The sequence below is a fragment of the Nilaparvata lugens genome, chromosome X (assembly GCF_014356525.2).
Source record: "Nilaparvata lugens isolate BPH chromosome X, ASM1435652v1, whole genome shotgun sequence".
Taxonomy (NCBI): domain Eukaryota; kingdom Metazoa; phylum Arthropoda; class Insecta; order Hemiptera; family Delphacidae; genus Nilaparvata; species Nilaparvata lugens.
This window is the reverse complement of record NC_052518.1, coordinates 34,517,067-34,538,051: the sequence shown is the minus strand read 5'-3', so window position 1 is coordinate 34,538,051 and position 20,985 is coordinate 34,517,067. Positions and strand designations below refer to the sequence as shown.

General features: G+C 32.0%; 1 protein-coding gene across 2 annotated transcripts in view; it reads right to left on the bottom strand.

Moving 5' to 3' along the window:
• The window catches only part of LOC111047826 (acyl-CoA-binding domain-containing protein 4), a 41,401-nt gene extending 32,233 nt beyond the window's left edge, over positions 1-9,168 (bottom strand). The window contains exons 1-2 of one of the 2 annotated variants that reach the window (XM_039443196.1): positions 8,824-9,058; positions 2,298-2,369 (exon numbers count right to left, since the gene is read on the bottom strand). In XM_039443196.1, the coding sequence (XP_039299130.1) occupies positions 2,298-2,369; positions 8,824-8,884 (133 nt within the window). In that variant the 5' untranslated portion in view covers positions 8,885-9,058. Of the gene's footprint in view, positions 1-2,297; positions 2,370-8,823 lie in introns of both variants that reach the window. The other variant, XM_039443197.1, reaches the window with a different exon arrangement.
• Between the last annotated feature and the right edge of the window lie 11,817 nt (positions 9,169-20,985).

The following is a 20,985-nucleotide window of genomic DNA, read 5'->3' as shown; positions in this document are numbered from 1 at the left end:
ATTGTTTATGTATGACTTTTATTAATCTGTACATAACTTATTATTATTTTTTTAAATCAATCCAAATTAGACTTTAAAAACCGTGTGTATTTTATTTATGTTATTTGTCCGATTCTAGGACTTAGTTTAGGATTCTGAACTTATGTTTTTTTTTCCTTTTTTTCTGATAGTATTTAATAATTGTTAAATTTAGTTTCAGGATAGACTCCCATCAGCGAGCAAGTTGTACTTTTGCTGGTGGTAATTTTCATTTTCATTAAATAGTTCATAGTGTGTATTATAATAGTTCATTCTTATACTATATCGTGTATGTTGTTAGAAAATGAAAATAAATTTGAATTTGAATTGATTCAGAAAATCCTTTTAACATGTATTGTGGTATTCCTCTTATCATAAGCTATTTGGAGCTGAATTAAGAAAATATAGTTTTTATGAAAATTTAATTTAAGTACCAAACTAATTTCACAAACATTCGTTGAGTCGAGAATGTTACCCAGTGCCCAGAAATTATTACTCTATACGCTTTGTGTATAAAATTATACAATCCAGTAAAATTCATATAAACATTAATTGGAAACGGTGCTTGGAATCGTACGCACAATAGATATTTGAACAATGCCAATTTTGAGAAATTAAATTGGAACTGCAATACGAATAATTAAGATATTCAGATAAAATCACTCATTAACACTGAAAAATTAAGAACAAGGAATAATGAAAGATCGGGCTTTAGTCACGCTATTTAAAAACTATTTTTAAATAAGTTCAATGATAGTCCAAAAGCTCGGAAACAGATACAGTTTTTTTCTAATTAGCTTACTCTTTAACCGAGATGTTGAGCATAGAATTAATTATATTTAAAGATGATTTATCTTGATCCATTCCGAACTGCGATGTATCATTTATTCAAATTACCATTCACTTTACACCGCCGACATGCAGTCATTTATTTGAATAGCGTAAAGCGACAAAATCATGTATTACTTGAATATTCAGTAACATACTGTTAATATATTGTTCATTAATTGAAACAATATCATGTTCGATTATACAAGTTATTCTTTCTCAGTAGATTATTGTTCAAATTTCATAATTGTAAATTTATATTCTAAGTGCTTTTCTTGTTACATTTCAACTTTTCTACTTATTAGCACTTTCTGAGGTTTATGCCTTATTTTTGTTCATAATTCATTTTCCATCTTCCATAAAGTTTATGTTGTCTATTTTTGAGTGAATTTGATTTTTTCTGTAGGCTAAACTTGTTTATAATATTCGCACCTGTTCACAATCCTACGAGCTTGGAAATTCCATTAAACTTGAACTAATCTTGGTTTCAGATGAGATTTTAACCAAACGGGAAAGCTAAAATCTGGAAGTGGGCCAACAAGTGATCACCAGTATACAAGCATCGACAATACGAAGCACTCGCTACGTATATGAGTGACATCACTATCTTCTTAAATACTGTAATTATATTTCGAAATATTCAAAATAACCTCTTATTTGACTATATATTTTTTATCATGGAAATATAAGCATAGAAATTCAGTAAAAGTATGTTTGATAACATTTTCCAAATACTCAACCATATACCAACAAATAAGTAGACATCTCCAGTCTATTGACACTGTATGAACTAATCAAACAAATTTTATTGTGCTTGAGCCGTCCACCTTCACCAATTATACTGCTGTCATCCCACGACTCTCTTCAAGGCCACACTTGCCTAATCATGAGATAACAAGTATCTAACGAATAACGCGATAAGGATTATTCCATACGTAGAGAATACATCATTGGATATTTAAGAATTCTACAATAATTTTATAATTGAAGGTTCTTTGAATTTTTATAATCAGATTTGAATACGATACTTCTTCGTCTTTGACTTTGACGCCATTTAAATGTCGTCGGTATTCCTTCATCGCAGTCTATCAGCATCCTTTCCAATGTTTCCTCTCTCATCAAACCGTTCTCTTGAAAGTCAGCTGATAATCTGTCTTTCCATCTCATTTTTAGTCTACCACCTCCTCTCACTCCATCCAAGACCAAATCCTGCACTCTCTGCCACACATAATCTGCCTCCCGTCTCTGTACATACTGACAAAATGAACGTTGACTTGATGTATTGAGTACTGACCATGGACCCTAAGTAAACTTGATGTATTGATTATTGACCATAGTTTTATAAATTACTATTACAGTTCACTGGAGTGAATTGCATATTTATGAAACATTTATTTTACAGTTCTTTACCCATTATATTAGGTTATGGAAGTACCTAACCAGTAACTTACCATAGTTCGTTGTTTCATAATGGGTTCTTTGTTTTACAATGTAGGCTACGTGCAGGTTTACTCCGCAAGGGTCTGTGAAAAACAAATAGAATTATAGTTTATAGCTCCATGCTAAAAATTGAAAGTTTGCCTAGCCGTACCATTCCATTGTTTATCAACAATGTAGAAATTCAAATAATTGACAAAATATTTAATCTCAATCATGAAAATTTATTATTACATCTTTAAAAAATATATTTTCTTGACAAATAAGTTATGATTAACTATTTTCAGCAATGATGAACATTTAAATTCATCAGATATACCAGTATCAGCTGTTTGGGTGGCAAGGCTGAGATCTGGCAACCCTTTTCTCTTATCTTCCTACACTGCCACTATAACCTGGACCTCACTATAGATGTACATTGCTACAGATGTGAAGTTGATCTTGAATACCTATTTTTGATATCTGTGAAATACGTTATACTTATTCATTTGCAGTGTTGTTACTAATTCTCTTAAAGAAATGCAGATGATTGATTGAACTTGTTGAAATGGGAAATTTTAGTTCCCGTGCTGCATTGCCAATGAAATCAGTCACTGGCTTTGTATTTAAAGCCAGCGTCGGCCTATCCTTAAATTACTCATAAGCTTCCCTAACAATATTTCTTTGAGTAAGGATATCTTCAGTTATCCATTCATCTACTTTGTTTAATTTACTTTTTACTTTGACTTTTTTTATCGGACAGCATACACTAATGTGAAATCTTAGAGTATCAATGAATTGCTTATATTTGTAATTTAGGTTACAACTGTTATAAACACTACTCCAATTTTCTTGAAGCAGTTCCTGCTTCAAACAATTTATATTTCCTAGCTCATATTGCTGAATTTCTTTCACAAAAGTTTTTTTTCTGCTTGGATTCTGGCCCTGCAACTTAACATCTAAAATTGATAGTTATGATCTGATAGATCTGAGCTACCTAACCTGACATTACAACCTTCTATATTTGTGAGGATATTATCAATAATTGTCTGTGAAGTTCGAGTTACTCTTGTATATTCGTGGACCTTAATTTCTAAATTATTCATATTAATAATATCTCTAATATCCTCTGTCATTTTATCCTTCCTGGCAAAATCGGTATTGAAATCTCCTACTACTATAACATTTGTGAAACGAGCAGTTGTAATTTCCAAAAGTGTATGGAGCAGCTCACAAAATTTTTGCCAGTCTCCATTTGGTGACCTATAGATACCTAACACTACTACCTCAAATCGATCATCAATTTTTAACCTTAGTCCCGTCACCTCTAAATCCATCTCAACAGAAAATCTCTTAACAAAATCCAGTTCATAAGTTTGGGTATGTTTAGCATTGCTAGTGAATATACATACACCACCACTTCTATGAGCTATTCTACAAAATTCTGATCTCAGTGAATAGCCTGGAATCCTAACTTGATTTATTTCCTTTATTTTTAAGCCATGCTCTGTGAAAATAACAATGTCAGGATCCTCCTGTTTAAGAAATACTTCTAATCTGTCAATTTTGTTGCGAAGATACTGAATATTTTGATGATAAATACTAAAAACCTTACCATCTTGTGCTACTCTATCTCTAGCATTTGTAGCTATTTCCCTTTCACTGTTTTGAGCCAATTTACTAAAAAATCGTTATTTGTTTTTTTGACTGTTTTTAAACCAGAGGATTGCAAACGGCATATGGTTCCACCATATGGCGACAAGTTTCTGCTTGAGTATGCTTAGGTCATTTTATCTGCAAGCCATTCATCCGTACATCCATTTAAGAATGTATCAATTATATTCAAAGGCTCTCTTATATGGCTTCTTGTAAAGATTTAATTCTATTTTTGAATTTCAAAGTTAGGTACAAAAGTTACCTGAAGTATTGTTAATTTTCTAGTAGGATATTTCAGATTGCTATCAATTGCTGATATCCTCACAGCTTCTTAAGAATCTGCAGAATATTTTCATCATCCTATTATAGGCCTCATCATATCTAAAATCATGATTTAAAACATTATCCCCCCTGATATGAATAAATGCAGTTCAAAATAGGAAATTCCAACATGTATTCCACTAAGTGTCGAGTTCATTTTTATCACAGTACAGTAATTACATGTTGAATTGAGTCTATGCGTATTTCAAGGCATTGGGTAAGTTACCTTACTTAATCTTTAACTTACAAGGGAGTACCTCACCAATTATACGATACTCATTAATATGGATATTCAAATAGGCTATAACAATGAAAGGAAAAGTTGGAATAGAGAGATAACACATCATTTCAAAGAGAATTCAATGCTCTAAAAACCTACGATAAGCATCAGTTTTTACGATGCATTGTTGGAGAATTATAAGCCCTGAAAGAGTAAAACATTGGATAAAAACCTGACATTTTAACAATTACACACCTTCAAGAGCGAATATCTATGGAACTGTTGGGATTATCACAAAATTCCACTGAACAAAAAGTGTAGAGAATTTATCAAGCTTCATTTTTTAATGGTTCGTTATGTTGATTGAACGCATCGTTCTCAAGATATGAGCGTGGGAGCAAAACGCTGAAAATGCAACTTTTAAACCACCCTCATCCCCTTAGCACATGAGTTAGGAATGGAAACTTTCGATATCTTCTTCTCCTAACTAGTATTAACACAGCAGCAAAGTCAAGAATTGTGTTTAAAACATTCCATCCAAATTCCTTTGTCAGTTGGTCTATTGTTGCAAAAATGGAGATTTCATAATCAACACTAAAGCTGCTGCAAGAGGTGTAGGGAAATTCGTAAAAGTGTAAAATTATACATCAAATTGAAGAGAATTCAATGCTCTATAAGCTCATAATCAGCATGGTTTTTTCCCATCGATTTTTTAAAAGTTATTAGAGCAAAAATTTGAAAAAAATTGGAGGCAATCATGTTTTTTCAAAAATGTTACACCTTCAAGAGCGGATATCTTGAAAACTAGACAATGTATAGAAAACGTTGTAAGATGAATATTGTAGGAAAGTATGTAAGCTTCAATTTTGTTTATAAAAAATTATGTCCGTAAAATACATAGTTTTCGAGTTATATGCGAGAAACCAAAAAAATAGTACCTTTTAACCACCCCCACCCCCTTAGCACATGGGGTAGGGGTGGGGACTTTTGATATGTTTACCTCCTTACTACCCTAAACAGAACTGAATAGATAATCTTACTGATTTGTATCATTATTTTATTTTCTTAATCATATTGTTTGCAATTTCACTTTTGTATAGTCATCATGTAACAGAGAGATGAGTGTAAGAGAGGGCCGACTACGCCCTAACATCACTCTCTAGGAAAAATAAAGGCAGTCATTCAATTCTATTCTGCATGACCAAACCATCCTTGCCTCCTGCATCTTACCCAGTGGACCAACCTTTACTGGGCTTCCATTCAACTCATTCCTTATCTTGTCTCTTGTCAATGATCCATCTCAACATTCTTATCTCCGTCACTTCCATCTTTCTTTCCTGTATCTTTTAAATGGGCCATGTTTCAGTCCCATACAGCATAGCTGGCCTCAATAATGATACATATGCTTTCCCCTTCATTTAACAATTCACTCTTCCATCACAAAGAACACCACTCATTCTTCTCCATTTCATCCATCCACAATTTAATTTATGCTGTATTTCTACATCAGCCCTTTATCTCTCTGCACACTTGAACCCATATACGTGAAACTCCCAACTGGTTGGAGTTGGCTTCCTTCAAGCCTTAAGGCCATCATTGTTCCCCAATGCCATGTACTCTGTTTTTCATCGGCTAATTTTCAGTCTCCTTTCCTCCAAAGTCTTCCTCCGGCTTTCTAGCCTCTCTTCCAACTGGTCATTGTTAAGTTCACAGAGAACAATGTCATCCGCAAAGCATTCACTATACTATCTTTCCACGCTTTCCACAGATTTGAATATAACTGATTTGAAAAAGAAAGCATAATAGAAAAATGACTGATATTGAAATGAAAAAATATTCCTAATATGGAATTTATTGAATGTCCCTACTACAGAAAAATCAATTGTGTACGTGGGAAATTAATAATAGTATAATAGTGAGTATTTCTTCAATTTCACACAAGTATCGGGATTCCTTGGAATATTGAGGACAATTTTGAATAAACGGACAATGAACTAATTGATTAAAAAACTCATTAAGGCGAATTAATAAAATATTTAAAAGATAAATTTTATTCAATTTCCCATGTACATCTAATTCACTTTACAGGTTATACAAATTACGATAAAATTGAAATCTCCTGGATTGTTAAGAAAAAATCTGAATACAACCACACATTAAATAAGCACAAGAGAAAAATCAAGAATACATAATAATAAACTTCAAGGAACAAATCCGACTAAAATACTTAGGAATTACGGAATTAGGAATTAAGGAATTACGTGAAACGCTCAATGACTGTATATTACCAACTCAAAATATGACAGAAATGTTGTTTTTGTTTAATGTGAGAACGAAGTTATTATGTTAGAGTCACTGACAATGATGAGAACAATTCACTGGGTAATGTAATAGTCCTATGCTCAATCCTCTGCTAAATTGCAAGGACAGTCTGTAAAGCTTACTCCGTACTGGTTAGCCATTATAGTAATTGAAAGGAAATAGTTTGGTATCAGAAAATCTGGACATGCTTATCCTTGAGCAACGTGACTAATCAAAACTACCTATTATTTATTGTTGAGAAATGCATGAGCTTTCTGAATAATCGTGTCATAATGGAGATATGATAATCGAACGAAACAATTTCACTTCAAACTGGAAGCAATCTCCTCATTTTTTAATACATCTTATATTCTTATTAGTGTTTATATCCTTTTATTATAGGTCAGTAATCCTTAGGATATATAGGTAAGAATATCAGATTATTATTTATTCACAAATTAAAACACAATAACGGAATGAAAAAAAACAGGCGCTAGCCCAAAACTAATCGAATGTATTTCAGATTTTTTTGCTGTGGGTGATGCCCATGTGAGCTCTAGGCTTGTGCGTGGGTAATGAGGCGGATGATAATGAGAGATAAATTAAATACTGATTCGTCCCTAAGATACTTGACTTTTTTGTACAACTTTTCAATCTTATACAGGTGTATCTATCAGTTCATTTCCATCAATCCTTCATAAATTATAAGAGTATGACATTAAATAGTTATGTATTTTTAATTATAAATATAGTTTGGACAATGAAAGATGTTAAGCAATGAAGCCATTTTTTAGAATTTCAATTACAATTACAGTTAGAAGTTATAACATGGAATGTCTTCTGTTGTTCTAACTTAAGCGGTTAGTCAATAAAGCTACCAAGTATGGAATTCCACTTTTGCAACAGAACACAAATCTTGAAAAGTAATGATGATTTGAAGATTTTCAAAAAACAAATGAAAAAATATTTAGTTGATAAAGCTTTTTATAGTGTACAAGAATTCCTTTCAAACCTAAACTAGGTTGAACTACTTAGTGTTAGAATTATTATGTAATAACATGACTTGTCTTATACTCCATGACTGGAGTCTTTAGGACGTAATCTAAAAAAAAAAAAAAAAAAAACCAGTTGGCTGTAGGGGATACGTCCAATTGAGCGATCCATTAATAACAATAAGGATAGGACGACGCTGGCTTTAAATACAAAGCCAGTGACTGATTCATGTTTGCTAGAACTACTTGTACTTGTGAATTCATTGGCAATGCAGCACGGGAACTAAAATTTCCCATTTCAACAAGTTCAATCAATCATCTGCATTTCTTTAAGAGAATTAGTAACACTGCAAATGAATAAGTATAACGTATTTCACAGATATCAAAAATAGGTATTCAAGATCAACTTCACATCTGTAGCAATGTACATCTATAGTGAGGTCCAGGTTATAGTGGCAGTGTAGGAAGATAAGAGAAAAGGGTTGCCAGATCTCAGCCTTGCCACCCAAACAGCTGATACTGGTATATCTGATGAATTTAAATGTTCATCATTGCTGAAAATAGTTAATCATAATTTATTTGTCAAGAAAATATATTTTTAAAGATGTAATAATAAATTTTCATGATTGAGATTAAATATTTTGTCAATTATTTGAATTTCTACATTGTTGATAAACAATGGAATGGTACGGCCTAGGCAAACTTTCAATTTTTAGCATGGAGCTATAAACTATAATTCTATTTGTTTTTCACAGACCCTTGCGGAGTAAACCTGCACGTAGCCTACATTGTAAAACAAAGAACCCATTATGAAACAACGAACTATGGTAAGTTACTGGTTAGGTACTTCCATAACCTAATATAATGGGTAAAGAACTGTAAAATAAATGTTTCATAAATATGCAATTCACTCCAGTGAACTGTAATAGTAATTTATAAAACTATGGTCAATAATCAATACATCAAGTTTACTTAGGGTCCATGGTCAGTACTCAATACATCAAGTTTACTGACATTAATACCAGATAATAGTTTTCAGAAGAACTGACATCTCTATCTTTATTCACTTACCATTTTTCGGAAGGTTTCTAATCACACTCACTGCAGCTTTGAATTTTCTTTCGCATGACATTTTGATAAATCACGATAACTGAATAAGTTAGAGAATTGTAAATGAAACTATCATGGACATGAACAGCTGATTGACGTAAAGATTTTCACTTTGTATTTGTATTATGTACTGTATTCATTGAACAATAGTAATTGCAGACAACATACTGTTACTGCTGTAGAAACACAACAATGAATGACAGACATCGGACGTCAGACAAGAGACAAGATACAAGAGAGAGAAATTAAATCCGAAGTCCCTGTTGTCTAGAGCTTCTCACTCGAGGAATGTGAATGGGCATATGCGTTTGCGCAGGTAACGTTTTCTTTGGAGAAGCTCCATCTGTTTTAAAAACCTGTTACTGACGTCCCGACAAAGGCTCTACTCATACTACCGCGACTCAAATCGTACGACTCCATCAGTACCTGTATTTTGGACCATCCGACTTGACTTATTTCCAATCTCTCAATCAATGCCCAGGCATCCATGGATGAATCGCCTCATAAACATGAACACTAAATAATCAATAATTGACCACATAATAAAAATCTATATATAGTGAGGTCCACATTATAATGGCAGTGTACGATTGACAATACTGTTGCTGTCCTTTTCTATCATACAACAAAAAAGATATCACTATCTCTCTCTCTCGCTTTGCAATGTTGTCTATATTTGCCAGGATATTTTATATTCACTTTTGACAGTGACTGTACAAAACTGACCAAACAATTCTCAGCTGCCTTTTGATTTAAAATATATTTTTGAAACAAATAGTTTTTAAACATTACCGTATGAGAAACATAAATTGAAAAACCTGACATAACATTTTAAAAGTTGATAGCTAACCATTCTGGACTTCATCCATGCTTCAGTTAGCCTACCCGTACAGGTTAGACCTACTCGTACCGGTGTAAATAATATTGAAAAGTTATTTCAGAATTAATCCATTGAAATTACTTATTTTTAAATAGGATTTCTATTTTTCTATTATTTTTAAAAGAAATTGGAATAGAATACCTACCAAATAACTTAATTTCTGTTGTTTTGAAATTCAGATTGTTGTATCACAGCTTTTTAAATTAGCCGCCATTTCAGGCTTGTATAAAAATAAAAATCTGATCTCAGGTATGAATGCAAATTTTTGAATCAAATTATGAAAAAATATATTTTCTTGATTAATTTGACATTTAATTAATTATTTTATCAAGGAAATGATAGTTATTATTAGATTAAATTTAATGGGATGAATTGAGTACGAGTCGCCTAAGAAACGCGAATTTTACTAGCAGACTATGGTAGCGGAAACAGTGATAAGGCAGGGCTACCAACTAAACCTGGTAACCGCTACTGTAGCGGATGGATAGCGGTTCTTGTTAGCTGTTACCTTTATATCACTTCCTATTCCTACTTAACCGCGAATTTTTAATTTCAATCACGAGTTTCATACATTGCAAATTATATTAATTTACTTGGAATAAATTTGTTTGATGGATGAATTACGAGACTAAAATTTTGATAAAATGATAAAATATGCTGTTACGACCATGCTGAAATGAACAAAAAATATGATTCGACTGACAAAATTAATCTTTTGATAATTATTGAGATTTAGTTTTTCAAATGCCAGGTTCGATTATTATTTTTCATCAAGCTACAAAACTTAGCCTACTTCATCAAATAAAATTGAATTAGAAATTAAAAATTCAAATAAAAGTGACTAATCCCTGGATAAATAATATCCTTCCTTATTTATCCAGCATATTGTTAAATTGAAAATTAGAAAGATCTAAGCAAGTAAATAAATAACATTACATTTTAAAAATAATAATTGCAATATGGAAACAAAGTTACCATATATATTCACTTCTCCCTATATGGCCATCAAAATTGATAGAATGAATGAAAATTCTTAAGTAATTTATTGAAATGTTTGATTATAATATTGATTAATTTTTCAATTACAGTAACTTAATTAATTGAAAATGGCAAAGAAAAATAGTCGATTCATGTCCTGTTAAATTGATGAAACATTTTGAAAGCTATATAGGTAACTACTTACTTGCAATGAGAATTTTTATTTCATTCCGTTTTCAGTAATATTATGAGGATTTTTTTCATGAATATTACTGCCAAGCAGGGCTAGATTTAAACCGGTGCACAACAGAGCGGAACACTATTAGTACCTACCTAGGCATATATTTAGCAGTTTATCCCAGTTAATACATTTAAGAGAATTTAAATCCTATTCTAATCCTGTATGTTATGTTTGCTGTCTTTCAACTAAAACTGAAACATGAAAATTAATTGTCATCATGATATAAAATACTATTGACCTAATGCTGATGATTGTTATTTAAACATGACACAGGAAAAACTTCGTTTGATTAGTAATCAAAATTGATACAAATGGGCCAATTTTATTAGATAAAGAAAAATTTTCCCGGGGGAAGACTACAGTATACTCCCTTCTCCATGGGAGGCATTCCATACCCTCCCGGAGCATAGCTCCGGTACTTTCTTGTGTCAAGTATCAAATAATTAACTATGCTTTTTTAGATTTCTATTTAAAAAAATATTATGCACATAATTATATAGCCTACCTGTATGGGCCTACAATATAGAATACAGTTATTATACGAGATATTGTATCTTATTGCTCAAAACGATGAAAGTGAAAGATTCAAGGCTGCTACCATACTCCTTTAAACCAGTGACCGCACTTGAACTGGCTCTGCTTAATAATCAAACCCCACCTTGGAATAATATTATATCATATCCATCAAAAATATTGATATATTACATCCTTTCCATGCTCACATCATCATTATTTCACATACTGTACCCGCTCTTTCGAGGAACACATTCAGTAAAAAACTTCCACAAAAAATAGGAAAAACAGACTATCATAAAAATTTTTAATTCTTAATAACTTATAAATCATTTGTGCTCTTTATTTATTGTTTAAAAAATTATATTTCAGTTTTTTATATCGACATCTTCTATAAAATTATTGAATAAAATCTCAATGCCCATTGCAACTTCAAATTCAAAATAATTAATCACAGTTATATCTATGCAATATGCTATTGTAAATAAGACAAAAAAACTCACGTCTCTTAAAATAAGAGTGCCGTCTCTGGTGGATGTGCTGCCACATTTCCACTTGTTCGTCAAGTAAATTTAAGGGCTCATTTTCGAGCTCGGGATTTAGCTAAGTTCTAGACTTTAAACAGCTGGCTTTCTGAAAATTGGCTTTCTGAAAAAGGGCGTATTCGTAGTTTTTATGGTAATCTTCATTTTCTCATTTGTATAATTATTGGAGACGTTTATTGCCTTGACCAAATGATACATTTCTAAATAATTCAAAATAGGTAGCTGAAACTTTACACTATTTTCTCTTTATTTTATTTTGTGTTCAATTTAATAGTTTTTCAAAATTTAATTTTAACGTGGACTACGACGACACCCTGTTTCGGAAAGCCAATTTTCTGACTCCAGTTGTTTAAATCCTAGAACTTAGCTAAATCCCGAGCTCAGAAACTGGCCCTAATATTTTATATTTTCAAATCACTCCAATTATTCCAGTCCGTTCATTCCATTCAGCTGTATGTATGAGTGAATTAACAAAGTTGATAAATTTTGACCCATTAAAAAAATATGATTCCACCTCTTGGCAGAATATAATTAGCAACGTCCCGTCCGAATCCCTCCTCACAGGGATAATAAACCGATTTTCAGTAGCCGCTACCAGGTCTAGTAGACGCCAAAAGTAGATTTAAATAATAACAATAGAGTACATAGAGTGAGAAAACGGAAAAAATGACATGAATTCAATAATTATAATAATAATGCTGTTTAATTCATAAATAGTAAAAAATAGACTCAATTACAATTTTACAATATAATTCTGAACAAAAACACTTATTTTAGAGGCAAAATAATCAAATTGTTAAAAAAGATCACCATTACACTACTTCAACAAACAGAGTGCCCCAATATTAGATTTTATCAACTTGTAGGTTATTCAATTCAAGAGATTCAGGTTATTACAGAATGACCCAAAAAGAATGGTCGGCTTTTAAGTGACTATAACTAGAATAATTTCCAACATACATTTTATTTCTATATATTATGAGCTTGTTCAATTGTCTAATTTCAGAAAACGTCATAATTAACAAAACTGCTTCAAAATCGTCGACGTTCCATTAGGTCGCGTGATTATCTTTTGGCCTTTGTTTGCTGCTCTTCCTTTACAGTATCACGTATGTTAATAATTAACATGATTATCCAGGTATAAATATCTCAATAAATATCCTAATTTAGTATGGCTGATAATTTATGTTTCTTCTGATGATAAAATTAGTTCCTTATGTGTAATGTGAACGTTGTGTGTTGTTGTAAGATACAGAATGGCCCAAAAAGGATGGTCAGTTTTTAAATTTGACAATTGAACAAACACAGAAATATAGAAAACTAAATGTATGTTGGAAATTATTCAAGTTATAGTACCTAATTTAAAAACCGACCATCCTTTTTGGGCCATTCTGTATCTTACAACAACACACAACGTTCACATTACACATAAGGAACTAATTTTATCATCAGAAGAAACATAAATTATCAGCCATACTAAATTAGGATATTTATTGAGAACAATATTTTCAATAAGTCAAAATCACACTGATTATCCAGAAGCGAAATGCTAGTTGCAATTCAATACAGAAGTGGAATTAGTGTTAATCTAGCTCTAGAAGATCCACATTTACGAGTAACATTTTGAATGAATTACGCAACACATTGAAAAAACTGGTTATTTATATAGTAATCAGTCTGCTACTATTTATATTCTATTTTACATACTACTATATTCATCTCATTCACATTTATGACAGACTGGCACACTGTCAAACGAGAGAAGGAGGTGGTAATTTTAAGCATCTTTTAAAATGAAATGTTAGTAGCAGACAGATTACTAAATAAATAACCATGTTTTTCAATGTGTTTCGTTATTCATTCAAAAAAGTGTTGATTTAAGTTTCATTACTTTACCTATCATTTCTTTACAAACTAAAACTTCAATCAGCCGCCATTTTTGGTAGAAGTATCATAGAACATTTTTATTGATGCCATATTTCTAGTTTTAAAAAAGCACATTTTGGCCACACAGTCCAACCCATAAGAGCAAGCGCCCCTGGTGTCAGGCTGATGAAGCTCCTCTTCAGGAGTGAAATGCATTCCTCAAGACTCCAATCAAAAGTAAGTGTCTTTTCAAATATTCACTAGTAACACAGTGTCAGAACTTCAACAAAGTTTAAAAAAGCATTTAAAATGATGTAGCACACAATGGGTGTTAACAATATTAGAGTTACAACCCCTAAGTCACCCCCTTCCTTAGGAGGGGTTGAAATTCAGTTGTACGTCAAAAGGTAGAGTATTTGTCCAATAACTTATCATGAAAGTTACAGTATTATAACTACAACAGTCTCCAACTTATTGAAGGGTTCCCATACATTATGACTTACTCTGTATAAATACATTTTCAACTCAACTAACTTAACTACCGTATATGATATGTGCAGAATAATAGTTTCTTCATGTAGATACCTCTCCAGCCGCTTCCAGTAGAATGGAAAATTATCAATTTTAAAAACTACTTCCTCACTTTACCAAAAGCGGCCCAGAGAGCCTTGTTTGTCAGCTATCTTGTTAACAATAAGTTAATACAAAAGTGGTGAGTCTTTTTTCCTATTACATGAATATTAATTTCATTCATTGACTGATGGAAATATCAGTATGGATCGCTAACGATTTTTCATCACTGTATAAAAAAAATATTAGAAGTTCAATTCAAATTTATATTCAAGTAACTTGAAAGTAAATCAACTAGGAGACATAATTTTAGGGCCGGCTTCCGAGCTCGAGATTTAGCTTAGTTCTAGACTGTTGGAAAAATTTGTATTTTGCCGCCTACTTGAAGTAGTGCCATCTATATCTTATTGTATTGTGTGTATCTGTATGATCTGAATAAAGCGCGACTTGCCAGCTAAACCTTGTCTCGGCTACATTCTTTATAGGTTATGGGCCCAGGAAGCTCTAATAAAGTTAATTAAATGTTTTATTTTACTTTCTAGTAAAGTATGTTGAAAGTCAAAGTGAATTCTGTGTGAAATTTTCTTCGTGAAAAACTGAAACCTGTGTGAATTGCTGTGTGCTGTAGGCCAATCAAAAATACCGTGTGTTATGATGCAACGTGCTATGCTTATTGCTTCCTTAAGGGTTTTAAGCTGAAATTCAAATAATAATATTGAATTGGAAAATGAGAACAGTTTTCTGCTGTGTTTCGGACAATTTTAAGTCTCAAGATGAACTCTTCCGACTTGGTAGCTAGGTTCAATGGCACCAACTACAAACAATGGCTATTTCAAATGAAATGTGCTCTTCGAGCTAAAGGCTGCCCAGATGTTGCTTTTGGCAAAGAAACAAAACCAATTGACGAAAAAGAATTGAAAGACTGGAATAAGTTAGATGCAACTGCTATGTTTACACTATCTACTGCAATGGACCAGAAACAAATTGTGTTGATCGAAAACTGTGAAACTTCATTTGAAATCATTCAAAAACTTGACTCAATCTATTGTCAAAAATCCGAAATTAACAAAATGTTAATAATAGACAAATGTCATCAATACAAAATGGACCCGTGTGATAATGTAGCAACCCACATTAATAAAATTGAAAGTCTTGCTAAAGAAGCCAGGGATATAGGCGAGAATATAAGTGAACTATCGATAATAACAAAAATCTAGAGATGTATGTGGACCTATGTCAGTAACTTCTATCGGTGGAGCAAACTACTTTATTTGCTTCAAAGATGATTGTTCAGGGTACAGAGTTGTATTTTTCATTAAGCATAAATCTGATGCGTTTGATGCTTTCAAGACTTATGTAAATAAAATAAAGAACATGTATGGTTGTACACCCAAGTATTTGCATACAGACAATGGAACAGAATATGTCAATAAAATGTTCGAAAATTATTTGCATGCAAATGGTATTGAAATTGAAAGAACAGCTAGGTATACTCCACAGCAAAATGCCAGGGTTGAAAGGGATAATAGAACAATTATGGAAATGACTCGGTGTATGTTATTGTCTAGAAATTTGCCTGAGAATCTGTGGGCAGAAGCTGTAAATACAAGTGTATACATATTGAATAGATCAGGGACATGTCAAACACCAAACTCTACTCCTTTTGAGGTATGGACAGATAAAAAACCGTCATTGAAACACTTGAAAATATTTGGTTCAGAAGCCTATGCATTGACACCGGATTGTAGAAGAAAGAAACTGGATTCTAAATCAAAGAAAATGATTCTAGTAGGCTATGATGGAAACTCAAATAATTACAGGTTAATGGACATTGTAAGTAAATCAATAGTAGTTACTAGAGATGCACTTTTCAATGAAAATAAATCCCCTGAAAGTGACAATTTTGATTCAAAAGTAAGTATTGATTTATATCGAGAGCAAATTTCACGAAATAGTGAGAAAGAATCATGTACTGAAAATGTAGAAAGAAATCGAGAAAGGGCATTACAAGATTATGAGAGAGAACTATGTAATGATGATGTAAACAGAAATCAAGAACAAACGGACAATAATGAAGAAGACTTGTGTACTGGAAATCACATAAATGATAAAAATTCTAATGTGAATCAACAAGATTGTGAGGAAGAAGTGGAAGAAAATAATCTGAATCTAAGACCGAGAGAACTCTTAAGAAAACCAAATCGGTATTTAACTGAGTGTAATGAAGTGATTGCTTTGTATGTAGAGTCAGATGAAGTACCTATGACGTTCACAGAAGCAATCAAACAGAAAGAATGGAAAGAAGCAATTGATAAAGAAATTGATGGATTACAAAAGTTGAATACTTGGACACCAGTAGAATTGCCAGAAGGAAAGAAAGCCATATAGAAACGAAATGGGTTTTTAGGAATAAGGATAATGGGATTAGAAAGGCCAGATTAGTAGCTAAGGGATTTCAAGTTGAGGATAAGGGAAATAATATTTATGCTCCTGTTGCTAAAATGAGTTGTATTAGGATGTTTTTAAATGTAGCATTATTAAGAAAACAAAAGATCATTCAAATGGATATTCCATCTGCTTTTCTGAATGGAAAACTCAATACTGAAGTTTATATTCTGCCACCAGAAGGAACTAATTATGACAAAAGTAATGTCTTGAAATTGAATAGAGCACTGTATGGACTCAGGGAATCGCCCAAATGTTGGAATGATGAATTTAATAACTTTGCTAATAAACTTGGTTTCAAACGTTCTGATTATGATTATTGTTTGTATATTGCTGATGATGTAAATATGTTAGTTTATGTTGACGACATTTTGATTGCTGGTAATTCCGGAAATGTAATTATAAATTTGCAAGAAAAATTCAATGCTAAACATATGGGGGAAATATCACAATTTCTAGGCATAGAATTCAGGAGGAGCGTTAATGGTTTGAAACTGTCTCAAACAAAATTCATAAAGAAAGTACTCAACAAATTTCAGATGCTTGATTGTAAAGGTATGAAAACTCCTATGGAAAAAGATTTGAATCTGTCAGATAATGATGAGATAATTGATGTTCCTTTTCGTGAATTAATTGGAAGCCTCATGTACATTGCAACTAGTACAAGACCTGACATTGCATTTAGTGTTAGTTACTTGAGTAGATTTACTGAAAAACCGAGTGAAAAAGTATGGAAAGCAGGGAAAAGGATTTTAAGATATCTGAAAGAAACACAGGATTATAGTCTCACTCTTCATTCTAATTCATCTGAATTATTGCAGGGTTATAGTGATGCAGATTGGGCAGGAGATAAACTTGATAGGAAAAGTACCAGTGGTTGTGTAGTTTTATTTGCTGGAAATCTTGTATCATGGTTTTCAAGAAAACAAAAATGTGTTGCTCTGTCAACTGCAGAAGCTGAATATTTGGCTGCTGCAAGTACAGCCACAGAATTAATTAATTTGAAAGGGATTGCTAATGACTTAGGTTACAATGAATGTAAAACTTATTTATCTATTGATGATCAAGCTGCCATACAGATGACTAAAAATTTTGAGAATAGTAAAAGGAGTAAGCATATCGATATAAAGGCTCATTTCATTAAAGATGTTGTATGTAAAGGTATATCAATAATTAAGTATGTAAAAAGTGAAGAAAATCTGAGTGACATTCTAACTAAAGCTCTGTCATATGAGAAATTTTCCAAAATGAGAAATGGTATGAATATTATTGTGTGATTTTGTTTGTTTTTTTGTATTCATTGCATATATTTGATGCATAATCTGATGATTTTACTTTTTTCTTTTGATAATAAAAAAAATTAAATCAAGGAGGAGTGTTGGAGAAATTTGTATTTTGCTGCCTATTTGAAGTAGTGCAATCTATATCTTATTGTATTGTGTGTATCTGTGTGATCTGAATAAAGCGCGACTTGCCAGCTAAACCTTGTCTCGGCTACATTCTTTATATAGACTTTAAACAGCTGGAGTCAGAAAATTGGCTTTCCGAAATGGAGAGTAGTCATGGTTTTTAAGATATTTATTTTCTCATTTCTAAAATATTGGAAACGTTTTTTTCTTGACAAAATGAAGCATTCCTAAATAATTAAAATAGCTAAAACTTTACACAATTTACTCGTTATTTTATTTTGTGTTCAACCTTCTAGTTTTTCGAAATTTAATTTAAACGTGGACTACGACGAGGCCCCGTTTCGGAAAGCCAGTTTTCTGACTCCAGCTGTTTAAAGTCTAGAACTTAGCTAAATCCCAAGCTCGAAAACCGTCCCTTAAAATATTTTTATGGTAAACTTCATTCGCATTGATCTGGCAAAAACCCATGCACAATTCTGGGTGATTCACAACCGGACAAAGATAATTCAAGAAACATAAATTCGGGTTGACCGTCACCTTTTCAAGTCCCAATCAGCAAAATCAACTTGAATCGAAATCAAAACAAGCTCGTTTTGTCAAACGTGAGGGCTTGATTCAAGATTTCATTCGCATGCGTTTTGCTCGAAATGAGTTGAATTCAAGAGTCCGTTTATACATCGTTCAAGCCAGTTTCGAGCTCGAAATGCAGGCTCTAATCAGGCTGGTGCTGCGAGCTAAAATCAAGATCGCGTTGCGTGCTCGATTCAGGCCTGAGATGCACGGTCGAATCAGGAATGAGATGCAGTCTTGACTCAGGCTTGAAACGCATGCTGGATGCAATCCCCCCATTCAAGGCCACCTGGCACACCTTTCACGAAATTCAAGCTCGATTCTATTGTGATTCTAGATCAATTAGAGTCGGATTCAAGCTGGATGTTTAGTGTGAATCAATCCTGATTCAAGGCCAGTGCAATCCAATATCAATGCTTAATCATAATTCAAATTTCATCCAGAATTTGAAATAAATCTGTAATTCTTATTATTCATAATTCAATTATTCTTCCAAACTAATGCTCCAATCTTACTATTGCCTTAATACTCAATTTCTATACTCAGTGGACATCCATACATTCTATATAATTATAGATGAAATCTATATATAATATATAGATTATATAATATATATAGACTATATAATATATATATTATATAGATTTTATTAATATATAGATTATATAGATGAAATCTATATAATATATAGATTATATAATATATATATATATAATATATATATATATATATATATATATATATATATATATATATATATATACTATATATACTATATAATATATATATATATATTATATAGATTTCATCTATATATAGAATGTATGGATGTCCACTGAGTATAGAAATAGAGTATTAAGGCAATAGTAAGATTGGAGCATTAGTTTGGAAGAATAATTGAATCATGAATAATAAGAATTACAGATTTATTTCAAATTCTGGATGAAATTTGAATTATGATTAAGCATTTATATTGGATTGCACTGAATCAGATTATTAATATATATTTTATATTTTTAATATTATTCAAATTGAAATATTCTTTAAAATTCTCCTGTGAATGGCAAATTACTTATTCATTCTCTCCTGTCAGGGCAGTCTATAAACTGTCTCTGTAGCTGTATTGATTGAGTCGAGATCGACCTCTGCTAACCAATAACAGCTTGCAGACTGTCCTGAGAGGGAGCAGTGCATGAGTCACTCGCCATTCGATGAATTAATTAAATCAAATCTGCTCTAGTTCAAACTGCCCTCTATGCTTGCAACACCTCAAATGGAATACAGTTCATATACATCTGAGTAACACATCAATTATTACTTTGAATATCTATTAAAATATTAAATATTATATATTAATATCTATATTAGTTTATTTTCTTTAAAGCTTAACTTCAGAGTATTTACTATATGAGCGAAAAATGTAAATAAGAAAGCATTATTTTCAATAAAATGCAATGATTTTTATTAAATATTACAAAAATTGAACTTTCAATTTATAACTAATTATATATTTTTACTTTGAACTGCTATCGTCCTCGATTTGAGCTTCATGAGGCGTAGTCTCTCTACTCTTGGTCCTGTAAAATATGAAATGTACAGTTTAGTGGGATAACTTAATAGGTTATTATGAGTAAAATATAAAATTTCTCGGTAATCAATTCTCAGAATGCTGATTATGTAGCTTAAAAACTTTTATAAGTTGGAGACTGATATACATACTGTAACTTTCAGGATAAGTTATTGGTCAAATACTCTACCTTTTGACATACATAAATGAATTTCAACCCCTCATAAGTGGTTGACTTAGACCTTCATAAGGACATCTCATTTACATTTATGACAGTTTGGCACACTGTCAAACGAGAGAATAAAGGGGAACATTTTGGGAGCATCTTTTGAAATGAAATGTAAAAATCTGGTGTGGCGCACTCACACAACTTTCCTTGCCGTTATGAAAATTGATCACCTGACGCTAATGTTCCCGCGCATCTCAAGTCTACTATTCAGTGATTTGAGCCAGCTGGTGACAGGGTAATAACGCTGGAGACACACATGAGGTCTGCTATCTCTTCATAGTGAATGATTTAATAGAATCAACAATAATTT